Source organism: Stegodyphus dumicola, chromosome X1 (genome assembly GCF_044657685.1).
Source record: "Stegodyphus dumicola isolate Sdum_Otavi_A_Nest chromosome X1, ASM4465768v1".
Classification (NCBI taxonomy): domain Eukaryota; kingdom Metazoa; phylum Arthropoda; class Arachnida; order Araneae; family Eresidae; genus Stegodyphus; species Stegodyphus dumicola.
Genome location: NC_140780.1, coordinates 170,169,785 through 170,194,443, shown reverse-complemented (window position 1 = coordinate 170,194,443; position 24,659 = coordinate 170,169,785). Strand labels below are relative to the sequence as shown.

The 24,659-nt window shown below is 30.9% G+C and overlaps 1 protein-coding gene across 2 annotated transcripts in view; it reads left to right on the top strand.

The window, feature by feature from the left end:
• The window catches only part of LOC118182530 (putative sodium-coupled neutral amino acid transporter 11), a 99,766-nt gene that overhangs the window by 27,210 nt on the left and 47,897 nt on the right, over window positions 1-24,659 (top strand). For both annotated transcript variants that reach the window (XM_085808338.1, XM_085808337.1), the window contains exons 3-9: window positions 278-362; window positions 5,032-5,165; window positions 8,831-8,906; window positions 9,000-9,065; window positions 9,209-9,315; window positions 9,443-9,522; window positions 9,777-9,847. In XM_085808338.1, coding sequence (XP_085664464.1) covers window positions 278-362; window positions 5,032-5,165; window positions 8,831-8,906; window positions 9,000-9,065; window positions 9,209-9,315; window positions 9,443-9,522; window positions 9,777-9,847 — 619 coding nt within the window. The remainder of the gene's footprint in view (window positions 1-277; window positions 363-5,031; window positions 5,166-8,830; window positions 8,907-8,999; window positions 9,066-9,208; window positions 9,316-9,442; window positions 9,523-9,776; window positions 9,848-24,659) is intronic.

Here is a 24,659-nt window from a genome sequence, read left to right as displayed (position 1 = left end):
CCGAAGTAATTTAATTAGAAACAAAAATTTTTAATAAACAAATTTTAGGTACTGCAGCATCTGAGCTCTTGATAATTTGTTGTTGTTTAACTATTTTCATGCCTCAAGTAACATTTGGATTCATTTAGCTGTGCAGTTGCTAGTGGCTTATGTAGAGAGGAAGTTACTGTATATCCTGCACTTAGATGTTATGTTTTAATATGATTTTATTTTTATATAAATTCAATTTTTTTATTATTAGAAGTGCATTTCATTTATGCAAATCATTATTTTATAGGATGATTCCCATAAAGAACTAAAAAGCAATTTAGCTGAGACAAGTTTCAACTACATAAATAGTGTAATTGGCTCTGGAATTGTAGGTTCGTGTTTTTTAATTTTTCTCCATCTTTCTTTAAGCCAATGTTTATTAAAAACTATCTGATGGATATGGATTGAAATATAGTTATGATTCCAGATTTTATGAATATAAGTTAATAGCTTTGTTAATTAAATTAATGTAATATTAATATTCTTATATGATGATTTAAATATTCAAATGATAAGTTCATTTAATATGTCTGTAGTTCATTTAATATAACTGTAGTTTATGATGGATATGAATTAAAATATAGTAATTCTTTCAAATTATGTGAGTATCAGTAAATGTTATGTGATGTAATTGTGATAGTTTAAAATATCTTAAAAACTGGTTATGTAATTTTAACTTTAAGGTATATATAACTTATATATATCCTTGCAAAATTGTTAATTAGATGTCTTTGATATACAGAAAATGTATGTAATTAGAGAACTCGACTATAATACAAATTCTTTTGAATTTTTTTAGCTATCTTGCTAATTTAAAAAGCTTGGTCTTGCTTTGTGAATACTAAAATTGGGAGGGGTCTTTAAATATTTTTTTACTTCTAACCTAAAAGTATTCTTTTCACAGTCAATGAGTTATTTCTTTCTATCTGTTCTAACCGTAAATATTTTAATTTAAAAGCAAAGCTTCATTCTCCTGCATAAGTTCGATGTTATATTCAGAAAGAAGGTTATTGTGTTATTCTTTTGCTTTAAAGATTATGGTATAGGGGTGTTGCCAGTACCTCCGAATCACTGCAAATAATACCACTTAATTCTGCTTTCATGTGAGCAATGCAGCAATTGCTGCTTCTTCTTTGAGGGAAGGGCTGTGGGAATGGCTTCTTTTTAAAAAATTTTATCAAGTCTAATTACAACAAGTACATGTCTGAATTGCTTAAATTTTTTTTTTTTTTTACTAATACTTTCTTACTGAAAGTTTCTGAACAGCAAATGTTCATCTTATTTTTATTTTTACTGCATTTTGCTTTATACATTTATTAGATTTAATGAGTAGTGAAGCAAAAGCAATCCAGGTATTTTGCCAAAAAAATATGAGGGTTCCACCTCTCATGCAATGAAACTGTACATGATGGATGATGTATGATGGAAATGTGGAGTCAACAACTGCCAAAATTCTGTTAGAATAAGGTCTGGGAAATGGTTCAAGAGACGCACTTGTCTTCCACTTTAGAAGAGTTCATATGAAGGCAAAGAGAGAATAACAATACGATGCAGTTCTGAATGTGATTGTCAAACAATACCAGCAGGAAATCGAAAACATATTTTATCATCAGAAAGTTCCAGTTGATTGTTGACTGTTTAATAGGCTGGTACTGGTCTGTACACTAGCAGCAAAAATGTAGCAAGATTTGGTTTATTTAGGGAAAGAGTTAACTGAAATATTACACCTGATTCGTTGAAGCTTTAATGAATTTAACTGTGAAATTTTTCTGAAATATATTTTCTCTGGTGGATTCTCACTATACTATTTCAATATGGAAATTTTTAACCATTTCTGGAAGGGCGTCCCATATATGCATTCCCTAAGAACGTCTCTTGCAGCCAGGCGTCCTATCCACGCATCATTAGAGATTGCATTCAGAGGACGGATGCGTTAGCATTTTAAGCTGGAACATTTTTCTGACTAGACCACTAGATGGCATCCTATGTCCATTACTTTTGAAATGAACACAGTTTTAGGTTCCTGACCTTGAGTTCGATATATTCTGCCTGACTTTGGTATTTTACTCATCAACTGTTGGGTGGGTGGGGAAGCGCAAACAGAGGTGGGCTCTTTCAGTCGCCACATGCTAATACAAACATTCGCGTGTCTGATTTATATCGAATTCCTTTTTTTATTCTATTTTCCCTTCTACTGTGTATGGTCTTTTAGGGTTACTATGTGGAGCTCTGTTACGTTTTGCATTACCTTCAGATATATTTCGGGGTGTTCTCTTTTTATTTCGGAAAGCCTCACCTCCAATCTATTATGGCATGAAGGCACTATTTATCAGAGGAAGAATACACTCATATGGTTAATGAACCATTTGACAAACACAGATGAGAGTGATGATTCATTTTCTAAAGAGCTAGAAAGTGAAACTTTTTCTAAGAGTTAGAAAGTGATAATTCTTCGTGCTTTGAGATTTACCGAGATGAGTCTTCATTTTAAATTTTGTTACTTCTTACTGTAAATCGTCTTTATTGTGTTGTTTTATTAATTTTAAACTTTATTGGTGAATTTTATCAATTAAAACTTTTAAATAATTTGAATAGCACTTCTGAAAATTATTTTACAGGATAAGAAATTTTTTAATATATTTTCATGTAAAATAAAGAAAAAAAGGTTATTAAATGCTAATTTAAACATATATAAGAGCTAAGGTAATAAACTAAAATGATACCAAAAATTACGATGCTAGAAGTGAAACCTATGTTTTTTTTTTTTTTTTTTAAATAAAATTAAGCTTACCGATGCAAAACCCCCATCCTGTAGGATGACTACCTTCGATTCCCTTCTGTCTCACACGAGCGTGTTAAACAAAGGTGCGTCGTCATGAAAGGGCTAAGGTATTAAAAACATTGTGTGCTTGGATAGCAGTTGTGGCCTAGATATGCCACGTTCTTTGAATCTGTTGATGATTAACTATGTGTAAATTCTGGATATGTTTAAATCTCTTTTTGTATACATATTTTAAATTAAGTTTGTTTTTTTGATTTAGAGCCAAAATGTGAGACTAATATTTGTTGCACATTTTAAAAAATTAAAACAGTCTGAATGTTGTATATTTACAAGAGAGAATAAATGTCTAGTACAGTACAAAGTTCGAAATCCGGATGTCCATTATCAGGAATGATCTGATAATGGACCAACAACCACCAACAACGTTTTCTCGTAGGCTTTATGCATGCACGTTTGATTCCCCCCCTCTGCATTTAATAAAACATTTGGAGAGTTCCAATTCTTAATTTCACTTCGACACTAAATAAAATACCATGTTAACCTTGTTATTGAAGAAACAATCATTTTAGCGTAAATTTGTACGATAAGTAATTTGGCTCCATTGCTGCATATCTGCTTGGCATGCATATCAAACCGAAACATTCCACATAGATACATCCTTGATCTGATATGGTAAACAAATAAATATTAAGCTTTTTTTGTAAATTTTTATACTCTTTAAATCATAAATACTTCATTATTTCATAAATCACGATTTCATATTTTTAATTTTATTATTTCTACATGCCATCTTACTAGATTTAAACTGATGATCCAATATCCAAAAAAATCCTGAATCTGGAATTGGCGAAGTCTGGATTTTGGACTTTTTACTGTATTTAGTTTATATTGTTTTGATGTATAGTTAATCGTATCAGATCTCAGTGCATAGAGATAGGCATAAATCAACATGGGATTTTTTAAAATTTATTACATGTGTATTTCAAAAGGAATTGGAAATCACTCTTGAAGACTTTTGTGATTAGTTTATAGCAGAGCCGAACTCAGTTTTTTTAAAAATACTTTAGTCTTTATTATGTTCGTATGTTAAAATCAGTCCATTTCAGCCACTTTCATTTTGAAATTGTTTTAGACAAGAGTGTGAAAAAAAAAGAGGGGTGGTCTGCCTTTTTCAGTTGTTTTACTAATTTTTTACATGAATAAAAATTAGCCCTTTTAAAAAATTTTCTTCAAACACTGGATATGTTTTGTAATAAATTGAGAACCTGATCAAAACTTGAGTATCTGAAGGTGTACTCAGGTACAAACACAGTAAGACCCCGCTTAACGCTGTTTCGGTTTAGCGCTCTTTTATTTCAACCCGGGGATTCCACGAAATCGCTCGCAGCATACGGGGATTCCCCGAAATATTATGCAGCAATAGGTTTCAAATACATATCCGAAAGAGTGTACTTGTATTTCTTGTTTGTTGCGGTATTGTACAGACATATTTTGAAGGGGTAAATGTGGAAGATGTCGAAGAAATAATTCAAGAAGCAGCGGCTAGTCTTTCTAATGATGAGCTCAAGGAATTAACTGAACAAGAAGAAAACAAAAATGTTGACAGCAGTGATTCAGAAGAAGAGCAAGAAGAACTTTCGATGGCGTTTGTAAAAAGGAGTTTGTCTACCATAACTGAAATAACGGATCAATTCATTGAAAATGATCCGAATTTTGACAGGAGCTCAAAAGTAAGGCGTGGTGTTAGAGATGCTCTATCCGTTTATGAAGAACTTTTAAGAGAACAACGCAAAAGAAAAAGGCAAACAACATTAGATGCTTTTGTCACAAAAAGGAGGAACACTGAAAACGCGGAAGGCTAACTAAAATATGACTGACTTAGAATTTTATTTGTTTTTTTTTTTTTAAGAATATTCGTTTTGTTATTTATATTTTGTTTTTATTTTTGCAAGAAATAATAATGTGGTATTAATTTGGGCTTTAAGAAATAAATGTTTAGTTTTATTTTTATTAAAAAAACATACTTTTTAAATTTAATACCTAACTAATTTCCTAGCCATATTCCCCTAACCCCAATATTTACATGTGAAGATAGCCTCCTTTAGCGCTGTTTCGCATTACACTCTACTTTGATGGAACGTATCCCCCGCGTTAAGCGGGGTCTTACAGTAATACTTATTTTATAAGCTAATTCATATTTAATTACAATTTTTTTTTAGGAATACCGTATGCACTTCAACAAGCAGGCATTGGCTTGGGTATTATTTTGCTTCTATTAATTGCTGTAGCAACTGACTATTCACTTTGTATCATGATAAAGGCTGGTACAGCTGCAGGAGTGACTACTTATCAGGTATCTGTTTATAATTGCTTTGTCTTGTATGGATATTTCTAAATTACATGCTGTATGTATAAAGCATAAAGTTTTCTGAGGCATGCTGAATTTTAGGGATATGTTTCATGAGGATGTTCATGAGGATGTTTCATGAGAGCATCTTTAATTTTAAAAGCTTTTCAATATGCAAAACGTTTTTCATAAAAAATTGAAAATTTTTAGTTTGGAAGATGTAAAAGTCAAAATTGGCTCTCTCCAGCTGTCCAAAAAGGGGCAATGGGAAATTCATTTGAAGCCAACTCTTTCTCTGCATAGAAGGGAGGGACGTTTTGCATTAGGTGTACAAAATCCCATTGTAATTTTTATATTCACCTAGTCTGTATATTATTGAAAAATCATCACAGGAAAATGAGCATTGTGCTGAATATGAATTTCCAGCTCCATCTTTAACATCTGTGTTGCTAAAATCATTTTTATTAAAAATCCTTACAATGTTAATGCTATTATAGATATTATGTATAGGTTAGGAAAGTGTGATTGTCGTATCAGAATCAAGGATGTTGATCTGATCCTTGTACGGGAATATTTGTGTTGTCTCTTCATGGGTGTAGTGACATTTTTTGTCATGAGTTGACAGCTGGGTTCGGCAATCATCTGGTAAGTAACAAATGGGCAAGCAAACCACTCAGATGTTGGGGAGGAACGTGCCATATTTTCATACTGAGGTGGATTGTATGCTGTATCACTTAGGTAGATTGCCTGCTTATATTTTGATTACCTCTTTATTTTTATGTTCCCCCCCCCCACTTTCTTCTGGAAAACCGACTGAATGAATGAAATTCATGTAGTCTTGCAGCATGCATGGTGACCCATATGACATGATTTTAAAGTTATGTATTTTGAGTATTATTCTGAAAATGGAATTGTTAAAAAAGTTCACCTGTAAGAGCTAATTTTACAAAGTGCTTTAATCATTTAAAGAACTTATTAAAAGGAGAAAATTTTAAGGAAGATCCAATTATTGGATCCAGTTTTGCTAATTTATGTAGAATTTATTCTCAGCTAACCAAAAGATGATGATAAAAAATATCAACATGAGTATGCCATAATAAAAGAATATAACACAAATTTATGTTTAAAATACCGTATTTATGCGAATTTAATGCGGCATCGAATCTAATGCGCATCCCCATTTTAAAATTTTAAATAATAAAAAAATTGTTTGTCGGCGAATGTAATGCGCATCAATGATATGAGGAATTTATTGAATCTTATTTTATACAACAATGGATTTGTATATAAACTATCAATTAATGGTATGATAATTTTATTTAAATTTAGATACCATATTTTATACAACAATGGATTTATACATAAAGTAGCAGAACATAGAATTAACCTATTAGTGGGCTATTGTCATGTGAAACAATCATTGTTAATTAGCACTACCGTATATACGGTACCTATCGTAAAATATGAACATGAAATAAATCATAACATTTCTATCTAGCTAACAGTTTTTACAAGCAGTGATTAATAGTAAACGTCTTTATTCACTAATGTTTTCATCACTGGAATCCTCGCAGCTCTCTTCGTCAGAAGCAGATTCATTTCTTCTTTCCTCATCATCGTCATCGTCATCCTCGGCGTTCCAGAGCACGTCATCATCACTGCCATTCAATGAATTTGAAATGCAGCATTTCTTGAAAGATTTCACAATCATTGGTGCTTCGATGCTTTTCCAGGCAGCAGAAACCCAGTGTGCAACAATGTGCGGTGCAGCACGCTTAATTTTTCCTGTCGGGGTCAATACACGGTTTGGCTCACAAAACCATTTTTCGTACTCTGCCTGAATGTACCCCTTAAAAGGTTTATTTATACTAACGTCCAGGGGTTGTAACACAAACGTCATCCTTCCAGGAATGATAAGATCACTGCCTAGGCTGTTCATCTTCTTTTTTACGTCGTCGTTGCGATGACCACTAAATGTGTCCAGACAAAGCATTGATGGTGGATTAGAGAGCCCACCGGGACGGCGTTTCCATACATTTCGGAGCCAATCAAGCATTAATGATTCCGTCATCCACCCCTTCTCTTAGTTTCGAATCAGGACATCATCTGGGAACAGCTTTTCATTCTTAGGGGTTTTAGGGCATGTTTTCCGTTTGAAGATTAAGAAAGGGGGAAGTTTGCACCCGTCTGCTGTTATTGCCAGCATCACTGTTACGCATTGTTTTTCACATCCCGAAGTTTTGATGATAACTTCCTTAGTCCCCTTTTCCGTAATGGTGTAGTTACGAGGCATATCAAACCAAGTTGCCGTCTCGTCAGCGTTGCCATTTTGCCCATTGAAAAATTCTTTTCCTTCCGAAGTGTGATGACATACCACTGAAATGTTAGTAGTTTTCCCTCAAAATCTGCAGGAAGCTTTTGGCATATTGTTGTACGGCGTCTTAGAGATAAACCCATCCGCTTCATAAACCGATCCACCCATCCACAGCTAGCCTTAAACTCTTGTTTCGGTATTCCAAGAACTTCAGCCTCCTCTTTTGCTTTATTTCTTATGGTGTCACTAGTCACAGGTTGTCCATTCTTTCTCCTTTCACGTACAAATTCCAAAACTTTTTCTTCAATTTTAGGGTGTCTTCCTTTGCGAGGGCCAGTGAATTTCTTTCTACTAGCTTTAGTTGCAAACAGTGCCAATTTCTGTTGCCGCCACAAGCGAACATTGCTCTCAGCTATGTTGAACTCTCTCCCTGCCTTTCTATTGCCATTTTTTTTTTCAGCATAAAGAATTACTTTACGTTTGAAAGTAGCGTCATATGACATTCTTCTCTGTTTGTCCTCCATTTCATGACTACGTACTCTGCAGTTTGTATCCTCTATGCAATAATGTGTCAACGATAAATGTAACGGTAAATGTAGTCGAGAAATTTGGTTGACGTCATCGGCGAACTTTGCACTCGAATCTAATGCGCACCCCAATTTTGAATACTACATTTGGCCAAAAACGATGCGCATTAGATTCGCGTAAATACGGTATTGAAAAGAAAGGTGAAATTTCGTGCTGAAGGGGATTGCATGCTTTATCTTCATTACTTATTCCCCCCCTTTTTTTTTTGAGAACTGATTGAATGAATGAAATTCAGATGCAGTCTTGCAAAAAAAAATCGCTACATGTTATGTAAATAAACTATATAACTGTTGACACAGTTTTAATATTTATTCTATTTGAAAGTTATTTTTATTTCAATATTTATTAATTTTTGAAAAGAAATGTGTGATGTGAAGTTTTATTTTCCACCCTAGCAATTAGAATGAAAAATAATTTCATTTAAATTTTATAACATTACTACTGTGATGGCTGTTGCAAATTATCTGTTTCAAACTTATTTTAAAGAATGTATTATAGTAGATTAATAATTAGGAAATTCAGCTTCTCTGTAGACTTCAATGAAAGGTTCCATGCATTTTAGAGATAAAAGGGAAATATTTCTTAGGAGAAAATTATTAATTTTTACTGTGTGTTTGGGAAAGGGTGTTAAGCATGTATTAACAATAGTCTATATGTGGCCTTTGTGTACACAGCTAAATGAAAATTCTTTTATTTACACTAAGCTTTACAGTTGTCAGAATTTCAGGTATCTGTGATCAGTATCTGAATTTGCTTTGTTTTTTAACAGGCTCTTATACAGTCTCAGTTTGGAAAACCTGGTTATTATTTTCTAACTGCTGCTCAGTTTCTTTATCCATTAATAGGTATGTTCACTTTATTTTTAACTATTTATCAATGTTTTAAATTCTAGTAGTTGAATTTTATGTTGAGACTTTTTTTGAATTCCTTCTTTACAGCAATGATAAGCTATAACATAATTATTGGTGATACAATAACTAAAGTTCTTATGAGAATGTTTCATGGTAAGTTTTATTTTTCATATAGTGCATTACATGTATTTTTTTCTAATTGCTATTCAATTTTCAACTAACATATCTTTTAACAGCTCATTAGTTGTCATTGTAAGTTCTGTTCTCTTAAAACTTCAGGACATATTCTATTTCAGTATCACGCAATTCTGTATTGGGAAACAGACATTTCATTGTTCTAATGTCAACTCTTTTCATTACTTTGCCTCTTTCCCTGTATCGAACAATTGTGCGACTATCTATAGTAAGTTTGTTTGTTTCATGTGATATTTTAAGCTGAAATGCTGCTGTTTTATGAATTTAACAGATTTAGCTTCGTTGTGATTTGTCATTAAAATTTGTTAAGACTAATGCACACTTAATTCTTGTAGGTTTCATTTCTGTCACTACTGTTTGCTGTGTCTATTGTGTCTTTTGTTCTTATTAGAGCCTTCATAATGTCAGGTGAAATGTAAGAATTAAACCTTATTTTATTTCATTGAATAAACAGCTGCTACTTTGTAAATTTCATTCTTTGCTTTTTATAAATTCAGGTATAAAGCAGTTTTTGAAGTTAGATTTTGTTTTATATATTTGTATTGCCCTCCTGACTGAATCACTGTAATTTCTAATTGCAATAATATTATTGTGTTTTTAGTAAATATTACATTTGAGAATACATATGTTTTTCTTATTTTTATAACGAGTTTTCTTTTTATTCTTCAGTCCTGCCACTCCTGATGCTTTTGCATTTGCAAATACAGGAATTACTGAAGCAATAGGAGTCATAGCTTTTGGTAATATTGTAGTTTAACATTTTATTTCAGTATTTTATGAATTGAAACATATAGTGCAGATGTAAGCCAGTGTTGTATCGTGGAATGCCAAAGAATTTTGTTCTTTTTTGTTCTGTTCTTTTATTTTAATTTGAAAGAGTTTAGAGTTATATGTGTAGTTTTTCATTCTTTTTCCTTTAACTAATTTCTTTAAGAATGGGGATGTTTAATTAATTTACATATTATTTTCTTCTTTAGCATACTGTGAGAGGTTATGTATTTTTTGTTTCCTGTTTTGTTGTTTGTTTTTAAATACTTTCATTTTGGCATTTAATTAAAATATTACTCTGCATGTATTTATTTTTAAATCCATTGAAAAATAAAATTTATTGAAGTAAACTGTATAATTAAGGTTTGGTGTATTGAGATTCTGGCAAAGCATACTAGGGCTATCTGCATAATGGGAGGGATGCCTCTGTGGAGGACTTTCTAAGGGAAACTGGCTCGTACACGTGTTATACATGGGGAAAACCACGAAAATGCCCATTCGCGGGATTCGAACCTTGGACTGAACTACCGTTGATCAGTGACTTTACCGCTCGGCCACTGGTGGTCGTATAATTAAGGTAAATAATCTTAAAAGCATTACTTTTTTTAAGAGGGGGACAAAAGTTTTTGACTTTCACAGTACATACTGGAAATATGATGCTGTCTGTATGTTTCGTATGATTTTGTTAAGTATTGATTGGGTTTCATAAAATTGTATTTATGAGAAATATTCTTGCATGATATATGATCATTAAGATTATAAAGACAGTGAAACCACAGTTCACTAATTTAACTTACTCCTAAAGGCAGTTTTATCAACCAAAATATTCATAAACCAATTAATTTTTCCCACAGGGATTAATGTAAAGTGAATTAATTCATTCCACGGCAACATATGATTGCTTATGTACAGTCAAAAGTCGTTAATCCGGACTCATCGGGACTTCGGCGATTCCGGATTATCGATTTTTCCGGATTATAGATCATCAGTTTAAATCTGGTAAGATGGCATGCAGAAATTATAAAATTAAAAATATGAAACCGTAATTTATGATCTAAAGGGTATCAAAATTTACAAAAAAAAAAAAAAAAAGCTTAATGTTTATTTGTTTACTTTATTAAACATTTCTTTCAATGTAAGTTGTTTAAGTTGCTTCGTTTTTTATGTGATAATACATTCTCTTTAATTCTTTAAACAGACATAATTTCTTGTTCAGTTACAAAGTTCCGCTGTTCAAGTCCTGTAATTGCTGTGCCTAGAATACCGACTAACTTGTCAATCGAAATTTTTTCATTTTCACTAACCTCTCTGTCACATTCTTCATGTCTTTATCCATTTTTTGCAGCAATTCCACTTTTTGTTTGATGGACATCGAAACATACTTTCGTTTTGTACGATCCTTTGGGAGCGCCAGAATCAGAAATTCTATTTGACATAATCGAAAGTTCAAGTTTACTTTTATAGTATTGCTCTTACAGTCTGCAAAAAATAATAAGCCGGATCAAATTCGAAAATTAAGGAACAACGCAATCATCAACATTAACTGAAATAGATAATTTTAGCTTATACCGTCCGTTGTATAATCTTGTATATATACATTACTTGTGTTCTTATTTCATGGCCTACCTAGTCACTCCATTTGTTTGACTGGAAGGCTCTGAAAACATGTAGTTTTATTTATTTGTAAAAGCACAGTGTGCATGTACTAACCACAGTTATTCATATGATTTAATGAGAAATCTTGATCAATAAAGGGTGCATGTGTAAAAATGGAAATTAATTATGTGCATCTGAAATTATGATCCAATTTATCATTATTTGAACTGCTGATTGAATTATTTCATGTGTAAGTTTTCCTTCCTTGATGTCTTGAGGAGTTTTGTACAATACAAAGTTCAAGATCCTGATGTCCAATATCCAAAATGATCTAAAATCTATACCTTAAAGCCACTAACAAAAATTTTTCTTCAGGAATTTTTTTTAATGCTTTACCCATGCACATTTGATTTTTTTCACCGTAAGAAAATGTGGAGAATCCCAGTTCTTAATTTCACTTCGGCACTAAATAAAATACCTTGCTATTGAAGAAACAATCATTTTAGTATAAATTTGTGTGATCAGTAGTTTGGCTCTATAGCTGCATATCTGTTTGGCATACATATCAAAATGTTCTACATAAAAATATTGTTGACTTTACTACTACTAATATATTTTATACTCCTGATGCCCAACCTGGCAAATCATCATTTATTATATTTGCTTTCATCACCGTATATTTATCAACACATGACAACTTGAGTAATGACTCGTGCAGCGATGCCTAAACAATTTTTTTTATATTAGCAATTGAATAACAAAAAATATGGAAACCTTTGATGTTGACATTATGCTTGGCAGTGATTACAGATTTAAGGGTTGATTCCATTTCGCCGGTGCAAGTCTTGCCAAGCAGACTTTATTGGCGACAACACACAATACAATATGCACATAACAAATGCCAGTTGTATGAAATTTTTATTTTGAAGGCATAAACATTTTAATACCATTTAAAATTTTGTAAAAAGACAATAAATAAAGACAATAAATTTGTAAAAAGACATTAATTTCAGAATTTACTATGCTTTTATGGTACAACTTCCTGATTTGCCATTTCATATCACGTTAACCCAAGTGGTCTTATCTCACATAAACTACGCTACAGACTTAAGACTGAAGCAGGGAGTAGCAAAAGTCTGTGATTAAGGCGATGTCGATATCATAAGTCAATAGAAAATTGTGGAGTTCCGTGATTTTATTTAGCACATTGTGTGCATTCCATGTCATAACTTGTATGGGCGCCCTTTTAATTTTTTTTGGACCCATTATGATCTGTTTCAACATTTTTGAGTTCCAGATTGTTTTTCTTCGGGTTTTTGACTTGCTGGGTTAATTGGAGAAAACCCGCACTTTTAATAATATTGACCAGCTGTGCCAAGTCAGAGAAAACCTTGGCTTCGTTGATCATTTCAGAATAGATTCCCGTCAAAATAGCTTGGGAGTACGATTTTCCTTCTGTGATCATATTGGAGAAAGTTTTAGGTTTCTCGGTTTTATCAGATTTATTTTTAGGGTACTTTTCACACCCTTTAAAGCTAGAAGTGTGATTTCTATCGCAATTTGTGCAACAGAGGGGCTTATTGGGGTTATTTTTGTTAGGGCAGTCCTTAATATAGTGGGGGGCCACTGCAGCTGACATATTTGGGTTCATATCTGCAGTAAACCTGTGTATGGTTAAACCTCTGACAGCGGAAACACTGTACATGGCAGATTGATTTCTAATCCAATTTTCTATTTCATAATCTTCAGGAAAATGTATGCTGAAATTACTTACCAATGAAAAACAATGATTTTTGTCGAATGCTAATTCTTTTATTTTCAAATTATTTTCTGTTAGAAAACTTTCTAAAAGTGGTTAAAAGCTTAAAATATTACTATCCAATAGTTTGATTATTAGCTCGAGTTTTTTTTGTTTTTTTGTTTTTTTGGTCAATGCAATTATTTTATTTCTAAATGAAAATAAATTAACACTTTGTCCTTGTAATTCTAAATTTAATTAATTTAACTTTCCAAAAATATCAGCTAAATATGCTAAATGTGCCAACCATAATTCACTAAATAAACATAATTCACTAAATAAATAAAAATTTGCAATTCAAATTTTAATTTTTGATCAAAGTTCAAAAAGGCGATTTAAAACTTTGCCTGTGGATAACAACCGTACTTCAGAATGTAACAAAGGCATTTCATGCTTGCTGTCCATCTCTTGGCATAAAATCCTAAATATTCTTGAATTTAAAGCTTGGATTTTAATAAAATTAACAATTTTCATGGCTTGATAAAAAACACTTTTCAGGTTTACAGTAATTGTTTTGGCTGCTAAAGCTTCGTGATGAATGGCGCAGTGAGTAAATTTTGTTCCAGGTGCAACTTTCTTTATTTGAGAAATAACACCGGAATGTTTTGCTGTTAATGCCAAAGCTTCATTACTGCATGCAGCAGTGCTCTTATGCCAATGAATGTCATTCTTGGACATAAAATTGTCAATTACTTTGAAAATTTCATTTGCAGTTGCTCAATAATCAAGAGATTCACGAAATAAACAATCTTCGGCGATTTGTTTGTCTTCAAAACTTCTGTAAACTAATAATTTAAAAGTTAGTTCTACACATGTTGATTCTCGGATGTCCTGAGGACATCATAATTTAACATCCTGAGGATGGATGTCTTGTTTATGTTCTGGGATGCAAGAGGATGTCTTGAAGACATTGATTCTTAGATGTCCTGAGGACTTCAATTTCACATCCTGAGGATGTTCATACTGTATTTTCTGGAGAATTTTGGTTGTCAAACATTCTGAGGATATGTGTTTTCTAATTTACCTGTTAGTTTTTTGACATTTCACATCTGAAACATGTACATAATTTAATTTTCAAATTTATTTTACTAAGTTGTTTCTAAGTGCTGTACAATAAAAATATTTATGTTGATGAATATTGATATGATTGATGATTTATTGTTGTTATTTCATTATTAGTATTAACTGCTATTTTTTCTAACATTTAAAAAAATTTTATATAGGCATGGCAAAGATTTTTTTCAGTGAATTAACATTTTCTAGAATATGTGCTAAATTCTAAATAATGTATATTTTTTATTAAAAAAATGTTTAAATTACATGTATAATTACTTGCAAATTATAAACACTATTATAAATTTAGGCAAAATTAGGGGGGGACTTTTTTTTAGCCTAAAGGATGTTAGCCTAGAACTGCTTTGGCATTTTGCATTGATTCACGATAAATGTCGGTTCACTTTTCAAACTGGTGTCACCAAATATTAGAGTCCTGTATTATATTTAAAGAAAATAAATAATGAAGAATCTGCATAAATGTATATATGCTTCTCACATTGAGATAAAACAATGGTACCTAGAGCCATCTGCTTTTGAATAACGTGCGTTTCCAGCCGAATATGGGCATCTGGAAACCGAAATTTAGAATTTGTTTTATTATCTATTTCATGTTTTGTAAAACTTTAATGAATTTTTGATTAACAAACTCAAGGATTTCAAAGCGAGCAATGGCAATGTTGTACAGAAAAAAACATTTTTATCTCCAGCGTGCGAGACTGATGTGTATCGGAAATTCTAAAGATATGCTCATTTTAAAATTACTTTGCGATATTGATGTTAAACTGAATTTTATGGTTTAAGTGCAAAGAACATGATATTTAATAAATAAAGGTAACACACAAGACGTTAAAAAAATGCCCCTTTGGGCGTAATGTAAAATCTGAAAGCTTTCAGTTTTTTTTTTAACTATTACTCTCAGATTCCAAAATTTGTTTGTATTCTCAGAAATATTAGATAAAAGATGGTTGTCACATACCTGCGAAGTTTTACATTTCAATGAAGATGAATTCAGCATTATTTAACTATTTCCCCATTAATTAATTAATAAGATAAAGACAAAATTATAAAATTGTACTGTTTATTATGGATTAATGTAGAAAGTTCTGTAGAACTATATTCTTTTGCATCATTGCACATTCTATCCATACAAAGTGCTAGTTCCTTGTATTCTTCCGCCAAATCGCTGAAGGTCTGGTTTGAAACGAAATACAAGTTGGCTGTGCCATACGGATTAGTTGTGCTATATATTTTTTGTTGCATGACTGGCAAGTTCAGTTGTAATACTTGTATGTTTACTTTTTTGCATTTCGAATTTATGTCGATTTTGTTATTTGTCATTATTTGCATTTCGAGTTCAGGTTATTTATGTCATTTTGACAGTTAAATGTGTTAGCAATCTTCAGCTTTATGAGTTATTAACTTTCCATCATGAATTATGTGTATATCTCAATGATGTGTTTTTGAATATCTGATTTGCCCTGCTATCCAAGTGTTTATTAATAAGTAAAATATAGTGTCATAAGCATACCATATTCAGTTTTTTTTTTTTAATTGAAACTGCTATTTTTTTTTTTAAATTGAAATTGCATGAATACTGCTAAATAGAAAACAGTACAATACTTTTTGAAACAGTTGTTATTATTTAAACTTATTTTAGAAGCATATCGACCAATAAATCATTTATAAAGTAAAACGTAAAATTGCTTGAAAATTTCAGTTAGTGGAATATTCTAAATCTCTGCTTTACATACAATTGTTACATTTAAATTTGAAACACTATAGACATGTTGGTTTCCTACACAATAACTTTGTCATCCTGTCACACACACACACATACACACACACACACACACACACACACACACACAAAAAAAAAAAAACTGTATATTTTGAAGTACTAAATCATCTTGTATGGGTTTGGATTTTAATGATTTCTTAAATATAGACTTTTCCTTTCCTTCTGCATTCTAATAATACATAAAATAGTTCTGCGTTTTCTTTTTAGCTGTCATACTCTTCCTTTTAAAACTAGTGTTTTTACACCCTCTATAGAGCTGTTTTCATACATTTGTTTACTTTTATCTAAAACTCATTTATTTCTAAAATTTTCTCTTTATCTGCTGTCAGTGTTTTCTGATGAAGTTGATTAACTTCCTTGTTCAGATTCAATGCACTCTTCCTCTGAATTACTATTTGAATCTCTTACATCGCTCTTTACTTTATTAAAACATCAAACTCTTGATTGCTATCATGTACATTACTTTCATGACCCCGTCATACAGATGCTTTGTAGAATTCGTAACATAAAAACAGAGATCCACTGTCTAACGACTTGGTTGAACTAAAAATTGTTTCTCTTTCAAATATTTATAATGCATTGCAAGTAGGAGGGCAAGAAAAAATTCATTTGTTTGGTCTAGGTAAACTGATAAGAATGAAGATGAATATATTTTGAAATTACCAGAATATTTATAAATGAAAGTCTCAAAGATAGTATATGCATAATAAAGGGTTAAGTGTTTGGATATATTAACACATGATAGTTATTTGAAACAATTTGCAAACAACAAAACATTTAATATTAATTCAGTGTTCTTTAATTAAATTATATTTTGCATACATTCTGCCATAAATTCAACTAATGTTTTCATATAGTACCAGGCTATTTTGTGTCATTTCTTCATCATAATTATTTTCAGTTTAACATTTTAACCCGTTCGCAACGGGCACCTCTGTTACTGAAGCGTTCTCTTGCCACTGCACGTTAATTGGCTGCGTAGTCCTGTGAGGTCGGGCAATTTACACTGCTAAGCCTAACTTTGGAAAAAAAATTCGTATAAATGAAATTTGTCTTCCAATTTTGGATACATTATGAGAACATTCGGGTAGTCATCAGAATTAATTTTAAGCCTTTATTGTTATATTTTCCTTAAAAATTTTATAAAATACTCATTCTAGAATAATATAATTTTTCCCTTGTCCCACAAATAAATAAATATATATGGAAAAATATCCAAAGAATTGCAGATTTTATTTAACACAACACACAAACAAAATTAAAAAATATTAAAACTGTGTTTCATAAAAAATTGAATGAGCAAACAACGAAAAATAAGCAATGTTTCAAAATGAGACTGTATGATATTCTTTGAAATATGGGTGTACGCAAAGTCCAACGTTGCATTAGTCACAGGAATATAATATTTGCTGCTACATTACTCAGCAAATTTGACTCATTTAGCATTTGTATATGTTCTACGGCCAGATAGTGTTTTTGTTTTGCCATTAAAAAAAAAAAAAATGCAAATATTACATTATGCCAAATGTTGCTTGCTGAACATGTATTTTGCATATGCCAGATGCAAATTTCTTATTTTCTTTTTTTAAAAAAAATTTTCTTGCCTTTTGACCATTGTATCCATATGCTGACAAACCTGGCAGTTTCAGGATTAACTTCCACTACAAAGTGTTCTTCTAATTCAGATACAAATTTTATAGCAAGAAGCTTGGGTTTTGTTTTATTTCTTTGTGTTTGAACACTTTTATCTTAACAGCCTTTGAGAAATTTTTAATATTTTTGCCATGTTCCAAAGGGTATAATTTCTAACAGATCATGCAAGACATTAAAAAATCTGGAGGCTTAGGATAAAACCTGTTACTGTGCTACTGAAGTGTGCTACCTCCTCTGTAGTTGCTTAGTAAGTATTATGGATGGAAGTTACATTTCATGTAAAGCACATTTCATATATAGTATTTTATGGAATAACTTCATAATTCAAATTTTTTCATTTTGAAGCTATTTAAACAAACACAAATGAACATTTTCTGCATTTTATTTTCATGATTTCAGTTTACTGTGGACTGCATGAAGTGTCAAAAAACTGAAGTCATCTAGTATTCTTTAATATCTAGTAGTTCCCCCACCCCCAAATAAATCTAAAAAAACTCTGTGCAAAACCAGATTTTAAGCACTATTATTATCAGATTCAGTGAATTGCATGGCTGAAATTTTTTTGTCTGGTTTATACATTGTTTCAAAATATTATGTGTGATCAGATTGCTTATCATTTTATTGTAGTAATAAATTTATATTAGTTTGAATAATTATATACAAATAAAAGTTTCCATAGTTTTGTCAAAAATATGCATGGTTGAATCTAGTTTATAATTCAATTTTAAAACATGGAGAATTAGACATTTTAAGGTTTTTTTTTTGGGGGGGGGTACTGTTCTGTTATCGGGACCAAATTTGGAAATGTATGAACATGTGTTTGTATGTATGTGCATATATGTGTATATTTATACACTCACATACATTCGTATTTACAAATATACATATATACATTTCTGAATCCGGTCCTGATAACAGAAAAGTACCCTTTTTTTTAACCTTTTTTGAATATTTTATAAAATATTAAGCACTCTTTTAAACTGTATGTTATTTTAAGGTTCAACTTGTAGGAAGACAAAATATGGTCATTCAATGAAATGCTTATGATTTCTTTTAACATTTTACCATAAATATTATTAGCATTTTTATTGTATTTTATCTACTTTAGTTATATAAAGTGAACATGAGAATGTTAGGAAAGCTGAAGAATTTAAATAGCTACCATAATATATGTATTTTTTCATCCTGCCCATTGTTTTAGAAACCAGTGAACCGTTATTATATGCTGGCTTATTTTATAGTCATATGCAGTTTAATATTAAGTTCATGTTACTGTAGTATTGTCATTATTATATAATTATTGATAATTTTTGTTGTATCTTGCAAGTTGCTTAACATTCAGAATTATTACTACCGAATTTTACTGTTAAGGTTTGTTTGAGTTGACATAACCTGTCTGAGAAACAGAATAAACTGGTGTTTAAATTATATGGATTTCTCTTAATGTTTCATTGAAGGGGAGATGAAAATATTCATGCTATCCAGAAAAGTGAATTTTTTTTTTTTTTTTTGCCTGAAATACCAAACTGTATTAATGTTTATATTACTTCAGAAATGCCAATATTAAAGTTTCTCCCCCTTCCCATCTTTGATTTTGAAGTAATTTATAATCAAGTAAATCATGCTAATTCATATTTTAATTACAGTTCTATTTTTTAATGATTTCCTTTATATGTATAAGTGTAATTAACATAAAGTTTCATACAATAACATAATTTATTTTTACTGATATTTTTATATTTCTTATCTGGGTTTTCTTTGGGTGTTAGGAAGAGGGAGAGAAAAAATACTGTAATGTTTTAATTAAGAAAATAAATAACACAATTACAGTAATGTTTATTGAAGCAATTAGTACTGTGTGATTGCCAAAGATTAAATAATGTTAAAATACATTGTTCATAAGGAAATTTGCTTATCTTTGTGTTATAGTTTTCATTTTAACACAAACTCAATTTTGAATTATTTCCTGAATGATTAATCAGACCAATATTCTGCTGTATGACATATAAATTTTCATACAAAATTATTTCTTTAAGTATATTATAAAGAGCTCATTTAAATTTATTATTTATACAAATTTTAGACAAATGTAGCATGTATCAGTTAAAGATTTATCAAAGCCTACTCATTACCTTTGGTAACAAAGAAGTGTGAAAGATATTGTAACATTAGCGAACATGACTCTCATTGATGCTTAGTTCAGTAATTAGCTGGGAACTTTGAGAACTGGGCATGTTAGGAAATAATGGGCTTCATGAGAAATGTGGTTTTATTATTTATTTATTTTTTTAGTTGAGAATGAGAAGTGGATTTTTAGATGTTCATGTGAAATAAATTCTGTTTAATTATAAATTTTGACACTTAAAAAAATTTAAGAGTATGCAATTTTCTTTTTATTTTACATATATTACTATTTATTTCTAATGCACTATATAGATGTCAGTGCTAAAAAATTGAGGTACTGTTATCAGGGCAATCTTTTCTTATACATGAAAAATTTTGATACTTTCTGATCATCTTCACTCACTGCTTCAACTTATACTAGAACTGCAAGAGTATACATATGATAATAGCAAGCTATGAATATACATACCACACACATGTATTTACATGCTTTATATTTAATCTTTATTTCTGAATAGTATTCTGTTGATTCAAAAATGTGTGAGTATCAACCATATAGATTTTTTTATTTTTGTCTCCTAAAATTTCTTGTTTCGTATTAAATGCTTATTTGTATTACTACTTTTAAACAGAGCAGTAGATGTGAGCCTTAAACTAACCAAACAAACATTTTGCCAATTTTCATAGCTCTGCAGATAGTCAGAAAGCACCAAAGTTTTTAATGTTAAGTTTAAGTGATGTTTTATACTCCTGTATTAATTTTTCTATTCTATTCTATTGTATTAATTCACAATTCTATTATTGTGTTATCAAATTTTCTGTGGGGATGGATCTCAACTGGTTAGGTTATTATTACTATGCAGAAAAGAATTTCATATTCAAGCTTGAAAAAATTGCAGCTGAAGGATTTCTTGGAAGGTCAGTCAAATTGGTTTTAGTTAATTCTAATTTAATTTTGGACGAAGAAGTCTCAAATTTATTTATCTTAAGTGTCTAAAAGTCTTCCAAATTAAGCTCTGCTTATTTCTGAAATCTTTCATGATGTTCATTCTTTAACTTTTAAAAAAAAAATTAGTAACTCATGTCTATGCTTATAGATTTGCATTTAATGCCATATCTTAACCCTTTGCAGTCGTACGTCCACTCTCAGCCACCAAAGCCTTTTTACCGTTCCGGTTGTATGTCTGCTCTCAGCCACCACAGAAAGGAACTATACGAAACGTATACTGTATGCATTCATGTATCAGTTTACATTTTTTCTATACGAACTTCAATGCCTAAAGAACCTATTCACGAACCAATATGGTGCTCCATCGATTGGAGATAACGTAATCGAATCTAAACAAAAGTTGTGACCCAGTGCTCGCCATGCAAGATGCAGTGGTGAGTCAGTCGTCTTTTGAACGTAATGAAATCGACAACGTTTGACAATACCTTGTAGAATTCCAAAGAATATTTTATAAATTGTATTTAACAGTAATTAGACTTTCTCTCTTCTTAAAATATTCCAAAATAATCCCCCAAAATTCAGCTAGAAGAGAAAACAGAATACCTATGCCACATTTTATGTTCGTCCGAAAATTGGTGGCACAACTGGTAGGTGATTTTCGTGACAGAGCAGATTCAAAACCAGGAAGACCATTGACCTCCAATAAGGAAGAAAGACTTAATGGAAAGCTGCATATATTGCGGCATTGTGAAAATGTAAAAAGTAAAGATTGTAGTTTATGTTCAAACAGAAAGACTAAGGGTGGAATGCACCAAAACAATTATTTTTGCGATACGTGCACTCGAAAACCTGGCCTGCATGTTGGAGAGTGTTTTGAAAAATATCACATGAAGGAGAATTATAAAACATAATTTTTATGCAAAAACATACCACTAGATCAGTGTATTGAATAAAGATATATCTAAAGTTCACAAAAGAATTTCTAAATCTTGTTTATCCATAGTAAACTTGCATGTTATGTAGCTCTGCTCTATTGACGGAAATTAATTCCGACCAGTATGATACCCATCTCCAAATTTAATCCGACTGCAATGGGTTAAATATTGTAAAATGTTTAAATAATGCATTTCACTTAAAAATGTGGCTGTGACAGCAAATTTTCTGTTCCATTTAATCATATACCTCATTTTTCAATAATCTATCTATTATTTTGTGTATTTCTTTTGCAACCAAGATCAGGCATGTGACTTGCTTTTTGAACTGATAACATGGTGTAATAATATAATCTAATGGTTAAAATTTACTATAAAAGATGTCAAATTTAATAAATTATTCTTCGACAGATATTTTTTCATAATGTGTTCAGCGTGTCTTATCTCTTAAAACTGCTTAAGTAAATTTTATGTACTTGTATTTAGGAATTTTGACTGTGTTAATATAATTTTGTTTCATTTATAACATGCAAGGAAGAAAATTCATAAATAGCTATGTATTTAAAAGTAGTAAATTAAATTCGGTAAGAAGAGGGACTTTTTGTTGTTCTTGAAGTAGAGTTTGAGTCAAAAATATGCCACGTTAAGGTTACTTTTTAACCTAATTTAAAATTTTCATTGCCTTAACATCTCCTATAATTGTTATTCGGAATGTTGTTTTAACTCAGATATTGTAATAATATCAAAATTTTCTACTTCTTGAAAGCTAATCCAAAAAACAAGAAAGGAAAAATTAAAATGTAGATGTATATTTATTTCATAGCTGTAAGAAAAAAAAAATAGTGGACAGCAACACAATAACTATTTACTGTCTGTCTGCAGAGTGTGGCAAGTCCTGTAAGACAGAGATTTGTATGGTCAAATCCATATTACAATCAGAGGAAATGCATGCACATTATTCTCGTTTTCACTCTGATTAAAGATTATGTATATACTACCATAAGAAATCTATTAGTTCATGCAGTCTTATACATCAATATTCATAGACAATTGTTGTGGCTATGCTTGTTATAAACGTGTTCACAGTAATGGCTGGAGTGCCAAAACCACCATGCTTTGTAAACAAAACCCAAATCTTCATCTTTGTTTACTGCTCCACTAGTGTTTAAACCACTGAAATGTTGATTATAATAGAACAGCTCCATCTACTATTACAACATAATATATGCTCCTTTGACAGATTTCTGCAGATAAACTCAAAAGTTTGAAATTGCATATTGCTTATCATGATCAGATTTTATTTTCTGCATGTGGCTACTAATTACTTATGTGTTTTCAGCAAAATGTTACCAAATGCAGTTACATTATTTTTTACTTGCTAATCTCAGGAGACAAGTTTTTTTTTTTTGCTCCTGTAAGACAGCTTTGTGTTACAAAATAAATTCATTCTCACTCATTTTGAACTTTCCTACACATTAAATATAAAATAGTTTTATGATTAGGTAAGTTTTGATAATCATAATTTTGTCCCTCTCTTTATCTTAGCAACTTTATATATGCTAACATTGCTATCCAGGTTGCCTGCCAGTGGCTGATTGATAAAACTGCTGACATGTTCAACTGGTGATTTTAGTTCCTGACATAAACAAAAAATTTAAAAAGGCATCTCCCATGTTTATTTTACTACTTTTGAATTACCAAATAATTGCTGCTATGCTTATAGATAATAAATGTTAAAATGTTTTGTATGCTTCCTTCATTTTGCATTCTTCTGGTATTTAATAGTCATTTGTTTAAATTTAATTATGAATCATATTCACATATAGTAATTGCGAGTGTTTTTTTTTTTTTTTTAATTTTTTAATTTTTTTTATTTTAGGTGCTGCGAAAGGCAATTGCAAAGATGCAGTTTATCATTCAAGAGTTATGCATATTATCTTTTACATGGTTAAAAATGAATTATTTTTCAGGAATTTAAAGAAAATGTGATAAATTGAATTAATAAAAACTATTTTGAATTTTGAAAAGTGTTCCTTTGTATTTAATCATAAGATAGTGCCATAAATTTATGAATGTGTTTATTTTTCATGTGAATAAATAGGTGTACAAAAATTTGTCATTAATAGTTAATGGAGGATTTAGCATTTTTATAAATATTTATTATAACAGGCTAGCTGAACTACTTTTTGTAAAGTCTCTCTGCAGATGAAATCACAAGGGTAAGTGGTTAGATGTTTTCTGTATTCCACATTAAGTAATTTTATTTGCTAAATTAACAATACTTATATACTAAAGGTGAAAAAATACTTAACTTTCCTTGAAAATCCAAAAATTTTCAGACATTAAAAAAATTGTATACGTAGTAAATTCTCAAACTGCCACATATGCAAAACTGAAAAATCTTATGTGTGAAATCCACTCTTACACGACAAAGACAGAAAAGAAAAGAAAAGACGCACCACGACGCACCGAGAAGATATAAAGCAAATTGGAAAAAAATTGATATACATACAGGTTTCGACAGAAAATGCAAAATTTTATATTTTGGCTGCCAATGAATGAATGGTTGTTGCTACAGTGCATCTGATCTACACAACTGGCAAAATATTTAAGAGGAGAAATTATGATTCCAAGTCATAAGTTCTTCATGAATTTCATTCAGTGTACTCTGGTAGACAGTAACTATGCCTCGCATACAGGTGCACGAACGATATGCGCAGATGCCAGAATTTGAGAGAGGTCGTGTAGTTTGGCTTAAAGAAGGCGGTTGGTCTTATCGGCAAATAGTTTGACATTTGAGCAGAAGCGATGCGCTATTAGACGATGTTGGCAGGAGTGGGTGAACCATGGCTGTGCACAGTGTCAAGAAGGAAGCGGT